This window comes from Eleutherodactylus coqui, chromosome 9 (genome assembly GCF_035609145.1).
Source record: "Eleutherodactylus coqui strain aEleCoq1 chromosome 9, aEleCoq1.hap1, whole genome shotgun sequence".
Classification (NCBI taxonomy): Eukaryota; Metazoa; Chordata; class Amphibia; order Anura; family Eleutherodactylidae; genus Eleutherodactylus; species Eleutherodactylus coqui.
In genome coordinates this window covers 139,739,419-139,751,820 of record NC_089845.1, presented here as the reverse complement: position 1 = coordinate 139,751,820, position 12,402 = coordinate 139,739,419, and the positions used below count along the sequence as shown (strand labels likewise).

General features: G+C 40.5%; 1 protein-coding gene across 1 annotated transcript in view; it reads left to right on the top strand.

Annotated features, from left to right (window-relative positions):
• PREX2 (phosphatidylinositol-3,4,5-trisphosphate dependent Rac exchange factor 2) overlaps positions 1-12,402 on the top strand; it is a 320,125-nt gene that overhangs the window by 72,264 nt on the left and 235,459 nt on the right. The window contains exons 2-3 of the mRNA XM_066578561.1: positions 1,497-1,568; positions 9,139-9,261. Coding sequence (XP_066434658.1) covers positions 1,497-1,568; positions 9,139-9,261 — 195 coding nt within the window. The remainder of the gene's footprint in view (positions 1-1,496; positions 1,569-9,138; positions 9,262-12,402) is intronic.

Genomic DNA, 12,402 nt, shown 5'->3' with positions numbered 1-12,402 from the left:
GGGGCACTCTTGCCACTATTGTGGCTTAATAGTGGGACCTGGGAACTTGAGATGCAGCCCAACATGTAGCCCCTCGCCTGCCCTATCCGTTTCTGTGTCGTTCCCATCACTTTCTTGAATTGCCCAGATTTTCACAAATGGAAACCTTAGCAAGCATCGGCAATATACAAAAGTGCTCGGGTCGCCCATTGACTTCAATGAGGTTCGTTATTCGAAACGAACCCTCGAGCATCGCGAAAATTTCGTCCCGAGTAACGAGCACCCGAGCATTTTGGTGCTCGCTCATCTCTAATTGTGAGTCGATTCTAGTCCCACAAACCATTCATACACTATCAATTTATGATTTTTTTTCCTAACAAGACAGCTGAACCAATGACCTGTACTATGAAAGCAATAACTAGAGAGAGGAAAGGCCACTAAACAATGTTATAAAGATGGCAACGCTCTACTAGTGTTTTAATAGAACTGTAGAAGTTATTAAAATCTGCTATAACAAGTCTAGGTCGCCTACTAAGAGCATTTAATATATTTTCATAGAAAAGAACCACAAACGATCCTCCAAAGCATGATCAATCCTGTGTAGTACCGACTTTTGATTATGTAAATTTTTTTTTATATGTGCTCTATTTAATTTACATAAAAATTTTGCTACTTTGCCTTTACCAACTCTATTCTACATTTCACTAAACTCAAAAAGTTCATCATGTCTTTCCAAATTCATTCAGGAGGCGGGCTAGTGCCAAGCAGCTAGCCCCCCAGCCTAGCCAGAAGCCCCCATTTACCCTGCATCCTCACCCCTAGAAAGGACAGAGTTAAAAGTGTCTGGCGCACAAACGCCTCAGGCCAGGGTTGCCAACTGGCCAGTGATTCCTGGACACTAGGAATAGTTGACTCTTTTCGAGAACATTGGGAAAAGACTAAATGCTATGAATTATTTTTTCCTTTCAATTCTAACTGTGATTGTTCTTAGTAAGAGAAACCAAGTAATCTTGAAGATATGATACCTTTTAATGGTTAACAAAAATACATGATGGTATAACGAGCTCTCCAACCTATGCAGGGTTCTTTTTCAGGAAATGAAATAGATCCCAAGAGGTGTATGTATATGTATATATATATATATATATATATATATATATATATATATATATATATGTGTGTGAAAATGCACAGACATGGTGTGATTAATTTGCACTTAAAACAATACCAGAACAGGATGAGCAGAGGAGTAAATACTTAATTAGTTCACTGTTAAGAGATGTGAAAGTTTTATGGTCTCTTCGATCTATTTTATTTACCCTGAAGAAGAACCCTAAGGAGGTTTGAAAGCTTGCTATAACATCATGTATTTTTGTTAGCCTTTAAAAGGTATCATATCTACAAGATGACTTGGTTTCTCTTCCTGAAAACAATCACGTTTTGCTCTACCATCTAACACGGTAGCAAACCTTTTTCATTTTAACCAATCCTAACAAGACATCTCTCTTTATTCCTAGGCGTTTTTCCAACGAATGATGCAATATGCAGCTTCAAAATCTGATAAAAATGTTACAGAGGAGACTGTAAAGGTTAGTCCTGAACTTTGTGATGGTTGCATTTTATTTTCAGGAGATGTGGATGTGTTGTGACTTTCACTAATAGGTTTATTTGGAACAACATAACCAGAGTCCTGACATGTCTAGTCAGTCTGAAGACCTCAGCTGTACTCTGATGAACACCCACCCGTTTACCAAGTCCTGTGATACCAAAAACATCACTAATATTGAATACCTAATTTGTACCCAACTTAAAGCAGCATTGCCTTTGTAACAAATAAAGCTTCTTTCTTTCATAATGAGCTTTAATAAACTTTCTATATAAATTCGTCCCCGTTTTCCCATTCTTTACTTGCTGTCATTTATTGGGACCCTTCCCTGTTTATCTGTGTATAAGAATCTGTCTTGTTGATGTGATAAACAGGTGAATATCTAGTCTATTACTATAAAATGATCAGCTCTCAATAAGCCATACACCTGTGTGTTCATCACATAACCAAGATAGATTTTTATCCCCTGAAGAACAAAAACGGAAAGTTCCAATGACTGACCGCAAACATAGAAAGTGTACTGAAAAATGTTATAACTTTTCATTATACAATAAATAACTATTATTTGTGGAAATTCCAATATCCCTTTAAAGGGGCTGTCTGGGTAAAAATGTACTCAAATCCAGTTTGGCTCCACCCTTCACCAACGTTGCCATTCTGGTTCCATCTTCAGGTCATGTGATATAGATATTCTTCCCCCTTCTTGGTCTCAGTGACGAGCTTGCAGATACTGGCTAACTGGCTCATTTCAATAACTAAGCCAACCCCGTTTCTGTCTCTACATCAGCTATGTTAGAGAAGGGAGCTGGCTATTGGGTTCCTTTTACACGGTCCAATAAATCGTTCTGATTCCTGCATGCAACGGGAATCTGAATGATTATCGTTCAGTGTACATGCAAGCCCCGACTGAGCAATGAATGAGAATTTGTTCACTTCTCTTTCGTTGCTCAGTTTCTGCTTGAACGAAGAATTGGCCCGTCCAAACAGGTGGTCATTCACTTATGAACAACTACCAGAATGATCCCCGGCCCGCTCCATCTCCATTTACTAATGATGATCATTTCTGTGTAAAAGCATAGGAACGATTAACACTGGGATGACCATTTGGCTGCAGCACTACAGGTCAGGTCCATATGGGAAATTTAGAAGGACCATCCCAAATGACCATCTGCTGGGGTAGGATTCACAGACCACATTTAACCCCTTAAAAGCAACCAGTCACAGTCCATGCACACCCTCCCTAAACCATTGAAGGCGCATCAATACATAGACAGATCAAGTTCACAACGTGGAAAGCCACTCTTCGTGAGCATTTCTCCACCTTGGCTCCTAAAGGGGGTCATCAAGTAGGAGTTTAGACTTTGACATCAAAAGTATCCAATGATAGAACTTATGGAAAGCGCTGTCTTCATGGGACAACCTATTTAACATCTCATGTATATCTAATGCTTCATAGCCTGGATAGCCAAACCAGACAAGTTTTCGAAGAACTTGAAGTTCCACCGTAGCTTCATATCCTTGTCTTTTGATTTAAAGTACTATAACAAATCAAATGACTCAGGATGAAAATAGTATTTACGTATGAATGTATTTCAGTATTTACAGGTTTTATGCATTTTGTTTTGACTGTTTTGAGGTTTTCTATCCTTATAAAGAAGTTTTATATTCCTTCCTGTAACCATGCAATAATCCAGGAGGCCTGATGATCTAGACGTTGTCTAGTCTCTTTAATGCTTGGTTTACAGAATTTGACTGTATTACAGTGTTTCATCCAAACGGCAGTCAGAAATGTTTTCTTTCTTCACTTTGTATTCATCGCAGCGCTTCCTGCCCGCAGCACATAATGCATTGTGCAAACATTCTTCAATTTAGTGCAGAATAAATTTTAGCTCCCCAAGCATTAATCTTTTTATCTGATTGTGATACAGCCCCTACAGTGCTATATATCCAGCACAGACACATACAGTAATACATTCTCAAAGCATAATCAGAAGTCTGGAGAGAGAAATGCGGACATTGTTGGGATTTTTCAGACACATTCTGATACAAAGGATATACACGTCGAATGCTATGCCACACTACTTGTGACCACAGTGGAAGGGGACATAAAGAACCATAATCGAGAATCCAGTCCATTAGAAACTAGATATATGGAAAATATATAATCAAAATACTAACGATCACCTGTCTGTGAGTGATAAGTGACTGTGTGAGTTACATGTGGTGATGTCACCGTCATGTGATCAGTCATTGGGGATCAGAGCTTCGGCCCTGATCACATGATGGTGATGTTATCACAGGTCCTAAACCAGCAGAGCCTGACAGCAACTGTGTGCTTACAGAACTTGGGATGATGTTACCGTCATGTGATCAGGATCGAAGCTCAGAGCCCCAATGACTGATCACATGACGGTGACATCATCATAAGTTCTGTAAGCACACGGCTGCTGTCAGGCTCTGCTGGTTTAGGACCTGTGACCAACCCCTTTCACTATATTATATTAGTAAGTGGCACATTGCTCCACCGGAAACACTAGTCCTAGTATACTCTAATATAGAGAGGGACACTGAGTTATCTTAGTTTGGAGATGGTGCGCAGATAAGCTATATTTTCAAGGTAAAAAGCTACAGAAGTAGCTCCTGAATTATGCCTACAATGTAATTTGCTTAAAACTGCTAGGAATTTGTAAATCTGAAATTATTTTGTTCATTTTATGTTATTTTTTTGCCATTTCATCAGTCATAGGAAGTAGCAGCACTTTTGGGGACCTTTCACACAGGGCGGAATAGGCCGCATGACAAGCTGCAGGGAATTCGGCACTAAAATCCGCAGGCTACCTGCGGATTTTGATGCAAAATTGAAAATAGCTTGAAACCCGCCTGCAATTCCACATCAAAACCTGAAGTTAGACCTGTGGATTTTGTTGAGGAATTCCGCCGCTGCAGATTTTGCTGCATCCTACAGCGCAATTACGTTCCGTGTGAAAGGTTCTTTAAATGCTGCTACTTTGTATATCTGATTAAATGGCAAAACAATAATATATAACTATCATAATAATTTCAGATTTACAAATCACCAGCAGTTTTAAGCAAATTACGTTCTAGCCATAGTTCACGGGCTACTTTTCAAGCCTTTCCCCTTGAAAATATACATTTCTCGAATTCAGTGATTAACAGTCTTCCCTTCATGAGTGCACATAGAGATATCTGTCAATCACTAATTAGGATTGCCCACTGGACTCATAAGCTCACCATGATCAGGGATGTAAGCAGGAGCGTAGCTATAGGGTGTTCAGGGGTAGCAGTTACTACCAGGCCTTGGAGCCTTAAGGGGCCCAAGGACCCCTCCATCACATAAGAAGACACCAGTATTATAACAGTATGTGATAAGGAGGGGGCCCTGTTACTTTTTCCTTGTAGGGTGCCCTATAATTTAGCATCAGGACCCAAGAGCTCCTAGTTACGTCTCTGGATGTAAGTGAGAAAATGCAAGTTATACTAAATTCCCCAAACTATACTGCCTTGCAAAATTATTGACCCCCTTATTTTTTTCCCTGTTTTGTTGCATTATGGCCTGGAATTAAAATGGATTTTTGGAGGTTTGTACTATTTGATTACATACCAACCACTTTAAAGATGCTAAATAATTTTTTACTGTGACCCAAACAATAATTAAAGGGGTATTCCCATCTCAGGAACCCCATTCCATTGTGCTACAAATGCGAAACTAAAGCATCACTAATGATCTCTGTTTCCAATATATGCCCTGTTTACTATTGCACATGCACTCCAGAGATCCCGGACACCCAGCAGATTGCTGTACACAGAGTTAGAAGTGTGCAAGCGTCAGCTATTTCTGCTCCATAGTAGAGGTGGTCGGATCCCCCAGCAACAAGTAGTAAAAAACTGCAAAGAAGACTCCAGCTTTTCAAGATAATGGGCATATTTAAAAAAGATGGTTCCCGAGAGGAGAATGAATACCCTTTGTAGGCAAACAAAAATGAGAACTTTAGTGTATGTGACAGTTAATACTTTGTGGTGCCCCCTTTTATTGCAATTGCAGTTGCAAGTCTCTTCAAATGTCCCCATTAGGTTATCATATCCAGACATTGGGATTTTTGCCCATTCTTCTAGGCAAAACTGCTCCAACACCTTCATGTTAGATGGTTGTGATGGTGTCCAACAGTCTTCAGGTTGTGGCACAGATTCTCAACTGGATTGACATCTGGGCTTTAATTAGAATATTCCAGTACATTTCCATCTCTTCCCTTAGACCCTTCCAGTATATCTTTAGCAGTGTATTTAAGGTCATTGTCTTGTTGGAAGGTTAACCTCTGTCCCAGTCTCAAATTTTTGGCATACTGAAATAGATTTTCCTCAAGAATTGTTCTGCATTTACTGCCATCTATCTTTCCTTCAATCCTAACCAGTTTTCCAGTCCCTGGCAATGAAAAGCCTCCCCATACCATGATGCTGCCAACATCACATTTCACTGAGAAAATAGTATTCGAGGGGTATTGGGAAGTGTCCGGTTTGCACCATACATAGTGTTTCCCATGGCGCCTAAAAACGTCAGTTTTAGTTTCATCTGACGACAGAACCTTATTCCGTGTGCCGGGGAATCTGCCACATGCTGTTGGATGAACTCCAAACATGTTTTCTTATGTTTTTCTTTAAACAATGGATTTTTTATGGCTCCTTTTCATAAAGCTCCACTCTGCGGAGTGTACAGCTCATAGTGGTCCAACAGACAGATTCTTCCATCTCTGCTTTGGATCTATGAAGCTCCTTCAGAGTTATCGTTGTCGTCTTTGTTGAGTCTCTGATTAATGTCCTCCTTGCCTGGCCTGCAAGTTTTGGGGAGCAGCCTCCTCTTGTCAGGTTTGTATCTGCCATATCCTTTCCATTGTATTAAAATGGATTTAAGCATTCTCCGGGGAATGTTAAATGTTTGGGATAGTTTTACATATCTCAAACTTGATCAATGCCTTTCCATAACGCTGTCTCTTACCTGTTGGAAGAGCTCTTTGGTCTTCATGTTGCTTGTTTATAGTGCTTTAACATGGCTTGAATCCTTGATTCGAGGGCCTGCATTTAATTTTCCTTTACATTGACCGAGAATCGGAGCTTGGGAACAAACAATCCCAATGGGAGATGTACTGCTGATCAGCAAGCATGTGTGAGCTGATGAGCCAATGAACGAGTGTTTGCTCCTTCATTGGCTGATCATTGGTCCCTCTACATAGCCCAATTCTCAGGCACATGAACATTCAGAAGAACACTCTGGCCCAATAATCAACCTGTCAAAGATCCTTGAGTGGTATCACAGACTAAGGGGCCTTTCAAAACAGGTGTACTTATTCGGACATCATGTGACACTTTGATTGCACACAGAGGGACCATATTTAACCAATTATGTGACTTCTTACGTTAATTGGTTGGATCCGACTTTATTTAGCGGCTTCTTAGAAAAACCACCCCTACTCTGTTTGTTTCAAACTTATTGTATATCACATGTAATTGTTGTATTGTCTGTGTTTCTCCCCTGCTTGAAAGCGCTGCAGAATAGGTTGGCGCTATACAAATAAAGATTATTATTATTAATGCCTGTAGGAATGCTGTCCGGCAAGGGGCCAATTACTACTGAGTCTGATGTGAAGGTTGCTATTACTACTGGGGACACTCTGGGGGTGATTGTTACTATTGGGGCCACAATTACTACTGGTACTACTGTGGTGGTCACTGTTACTACTAGGGCCACTATGAGGGTCATTGTTACTACTGGGGCCACTATTGGGGTCACAATGCGGGGTCACTCGTATTACTTACTACTGGGGTCACTATGGGGGGTCACTGTTACTACTGTGGCCGCTGTGGGGTTCCTATCACTACTGGGGTCACTTACTACTAGGGCCACTAAGGGGACCCTATTACTACTGGGGTCACTATTACTACTGTGGCCACTATGGGGGTCACTATTACTATACTGTCTTACAATTACAATCAGCCCTTTGAAGGCACCCATAAGGATAATGTGTCCCTCGGTGAAAATAAGTTTGATGCCCCTGCTCTATAACAATTTGGACTATGTTGTCAGGTACATTACATAAAATAAAAAAATGTATATCCATTCTAATTCTAGGCTATAATGCAACAAAACAGGGAAAGCACTAAGGAGATGCATATTCTTACAAGGCATTGTGTATTGTACATCAAGCTGCTCATCTCCTCTTGCTCTATAACATACCTCCTGTATCTATAACACACTTATGATAAATCAGAATGCATTGTGACAGATTCCCTTCCCAACAAGCCATGCCCTCTTTTTGAGAAAGTGGCAAGGATGGTGAAAAATAAAAAAAAATGCAAATTTTTGTTGCACGTGGGGCTTATGGCAAACTTTGCAACTTTTTACTGCCAGAGTTTTGGTATTCAAATTTCCCCTCTATGTATTCCAAGTCCCCCGTAAACATGCACAATCAGATTTGCTGAGTCTATGTTTATTTCAACAGGGAAATTAAGCTAAATAGTTTAATGTCCTGGAGGGTATGGCACAAGTCAACCTGTCCAATTGTTCTTTTCCTGATTAGAAACTTTACAGACAGCCAGACTTACATTTTTTGCTGATCCCTGATAAGTTAGTGGATTTGTAATATGATTTTCTTTAGATTTAGACTGTTTAGTGACTGTATTATTCTAGGCCTGGTATACCTATCTTGATGGGATTGTTTTATAGGGATGAAATGACTCCTTAAAGTTGCATTAGGCCTCGGTCACATGGGCGTATTTGGGTCCAATTTGCAGATCCGCTTGCGATCTGCAGATATATAGACCCAATGCATAGCAATGGGATCGGTCACATGTCCGCTTTTGATGCGGATGTGCCAATAATTATATGACACACCGATTCACAGAACGCATGTAACTGCGTTCTGCGCAAATTGGTGCTTGCATATGCGCTCAATGGGGCCGGCGGCAGCAGCGCGGACCTCATTGAGAACATATACTAAAGATTGTTCTCCTCTGCCACAGCTGTGCCACAACTGTGGCAGAGAAGAACAATGTTCTCCCATTGAATTCAATGGAGCCGGCAATACAGCCGGCTCCATTGAAAGCAATGGGCTGCCGGCAAGCGCTGTATGAATTTTCGGGGAAGGGCTTAAAATATAAGCCCTTCCCTGAAAACCATCCTGAAAACGTGTAAAAATAAAAAAAAAATGTATACTCACCTTGTCCCTGCAGCCGGAGTTCAGCCGTGGCCGGCCGGCAGTTCTCCTGAACTGCTTTGTGTAGTATTCAGCAGGTGGGGATTTAAAATCCCCGCCTGCTGAATGAGCTGCCTCTGATTGGTCACAGCCCTCACCAATCAGAGACAGTTCTCACTCACCCATTCATGAATTCATGAATGGGTGAGTGAGTGCTGCCTCTGATTGGCTGAGCGCGAAAAAACGCCCGTGTGACGGAGCCCTTATACTGTAGAGTGTGATTTTTCAGGAATTGCTTGGTGAGCACCTAATATTCTTCTATTAACTCTCTAACACGGATAATTCCAGATGTTATTCTCCAACATTGAGGACATTCTTATGGTACACAGAGACATTTTATCCCTCATTGAGGAATGTGTGCATCCAGAACCTAACGCCCATCAAGAAGTAGGAAACTGCTTTCTACGATTTGTAAGTTGGATTTTATTTTTATATCATGCTTAATTTTATTAGTGTGCATTAACCCTTATTAGGTCTAACGCTTTATTTCAATCAGTGTGAAAATATTACTCGGTGGTTAGAATGTCAGCATGCACCACTGGGGTTTGATTCCAACAGGGGTATCATCTTCATAGAATTTTAAAGCTTTCCTTATGGTCTTGTTAGTTTTTTTTTCCAGGTATGCTGGTTTTATAAATAAGGCTTGCTAAAAAAAACCGTTATATCCCCCATCCTTAATAAAAAAAATTACAAAAAGCCACTAGTTTCCTTCATGTGAAGAAACAATCAGACAAATTAGATAGTGAGCCCTAGTGGAAACAAGGACTGGTTTCATTAAATGCATTTTATCTATAGATGAGCAGAAATCATACAAGCCTATACTGTGCCAGTGGGTGTTATAGCTGCAGCTGGATACAATAGTGATGTTGCATAGTGAGATGTTTTATCACTAGATGGCAGAAACATTTTAAAGCTGACAGGATGTGTTATTGATACACCCAGTTTAGTATCGGCTAAACCTGTAATTCATATTTTTGTGAACCCCATTTAACCAAGTGCCTCATCCCAAGTGGCAGGGGTCCATCACTTCGAATCACCACTGATCAGCTGATCGTCTTGTCCATGGCCAGTGCAGATAGTGCTGTCTTTATGACAGCGCCCTGGTTTAGTACCGCAAGCTCAGCCCCCATTGAATTCGATAGAAGCTGTGCCTGGGGTACTAAACTGGGCCGCTGCACTGTAGACAGCACTATCTGCTTCCAAACACTGACAGCAGGCCTGGCAATCAGCTGATTAGTGGGGATCCTGAGTGGTGGACCACCACCGGTCAACTATTGATAACCGATCCTGAGACTAGGTCATCAATAGCAAAAGTTCTGGAAAGCCCCTTAAATGGCTTCTTCACTTCAGCATGAGCGGTTTCTGTTTTTCCTTTCCATTTGGGAAGCAGAAAAATGGTACCCCCCTCCCATTTCCAGTTGAACAGATCTGCCTTATGACTGAACCAAACAGTGCTGAATGGACTCCATTGACTACAACGGGGGTATGTTCAGTTTGTGGCCATCGCTATTTTGCCCTGGTTTTTTTTTTGCATAAATTAGCAACAATGGTTCTGAATGGAACCATCAATGCTGATAAGATTGAGCCATACGTCTCTATTGTATCAAGACCCCTATTTCACTGCTTATACCCCAAATTAAATTTGTTACTTCATCTGTAGAGACCTTCTTTAAAAAGTCTAAAGAAACAGCACCTTTAGTTGCCAGAGACCAAGATGTAAGAATGACTAGATGTGATAATCAGAACTTGAATAATTAATCCCCTTATGCTGAAAATATAATAAGAAGGGAGCGTTCACTGTTCAGATGACCATAGTTCATAAGCTGTAATCAAACGGGTAGATCCTGAGGTCCCAATTCATGCAGGTGAATGATGGCTGCAGAGCGGCTTGAGATGACCCCCAAACAATAAATTGATGGGGGAAACGTATGCAGTATAAAGAGAAAAAAGACAAAATTCTCAGCGCTCAAGAAGAGGGTACAGGTTAACTGCAAGATAAATATAGACCCTTAACTGGCCGAAACGCGTCTACCATCTTTGTAAGCCAATAAACTAGTGAAACGGATCGCCTTTGCCACAGGACTTTGTTATATGCTTTTTGGGATCGGAGGCGTCTACCCTACGGACGCCTCCGTACAGTAAGTCATTTACTATATTTATCTTGCAGTTAACCTGTACCCTCTTCTTGAGCGCTGAGAATTTTGTCTTTTTTCTCTTTATACTGCTTATGCTAAAAATGTTATGTGCCATAAGCTACTATGTCTGTAACCCGAATAACACCTCTGTGCTGCCCCATATTCTCTTTTTGTAATGAATCATACAATACACTGCGCCACAATTTTTTTCAGGGATCCGTATAAACTTGTGAAAAAAAACCTCTCTGTGCCTCTGTATGAAATCAGGACATAGGGATGTGCAGTGTAGATCTATAGATTTCTATGAGTGCCTTATGGATTTTGCCTTGTGGTTCTATAAAATGCTCTTGCCCTAACTAAGGAAAAATGCACCTGAGGCAGATACAATGCATAAGGTAATACCACGCAAAACTGATTTTTGTAGTATTTACATGATATCCACTGATGATTCTCTTGTTTCAAATAGTAAAAAGTATGTTTAACCCTTTCCAATCCAATTTCTATCCTGGTTTTCCTAGGGGGCTTACTCTTTTTCTGCCGTTAACAATGGTGCTATCTGCTGGCTAAAGCCAGTACTGCATGAGGTGACACATTGGATAGGCTCCAACAGCAGAGAGGCTGGCAATATGCAGTAAGAAACGGGCGTCTTCTTACATGGGAGCTGTACAGCCTTAAATCATAATAACTTTAAATGTCAGACAGTGGATTGGAAAGGGTTAATGCTTTCAACTATTTAAAGGTGAAAAGGTACAAAAAAGGCCAGAATTTTGGTGCAAACCACAGAATGGAAAGGTCTGCTCAGAAGTGGTGTGAAAAAAAAGCTTATTTTTGCCAGGACGTGACGCGTTTTGGGGCAAAACGGACTCTTTTTCAATAAAACAAGTGTGAATGATAACCAAAATAATAGTCAAAAGACAACATGAGAGGGTGATTGGAAAAAGCATAAAAAATAGAAATACAAATCAGAATCACCATGAGCAGCATTAAATTCTTGTTTCAGTATAATAATGGAGGCAAACGTCAATTCAGCATAAATTAAATATATCTCAGTGTGATCAAATCAGCCAATATGAGTACATACTGAAAAAGTTTCACATAGGTTGTGTTAGGCCTCTTTCATCCAGGTGACAGCAATTTTGGCAAAATTGCGCCTTTGTTCCTGCGACTTTTCAGCAATATTGCTGCTTTTTATTAGATAAAATAAAATCGTGAGCGTCAATAGGACTTTCTAATGTTAAAAACGCACGAAAATCGTAAGTTCGTGCTTTGCGATAAATAAGGAGGCTCCATAGGGAAGCATGGGTTACAAAAAAAAAAAACCGCAAATAGCGGCAAGATAGAGCATGCCGTGATTTTTTTTTCTCACAAGAAAGCATCAGAGAAAGCATTGCTAATGTGAAGGAAGCCATTGGAAAGC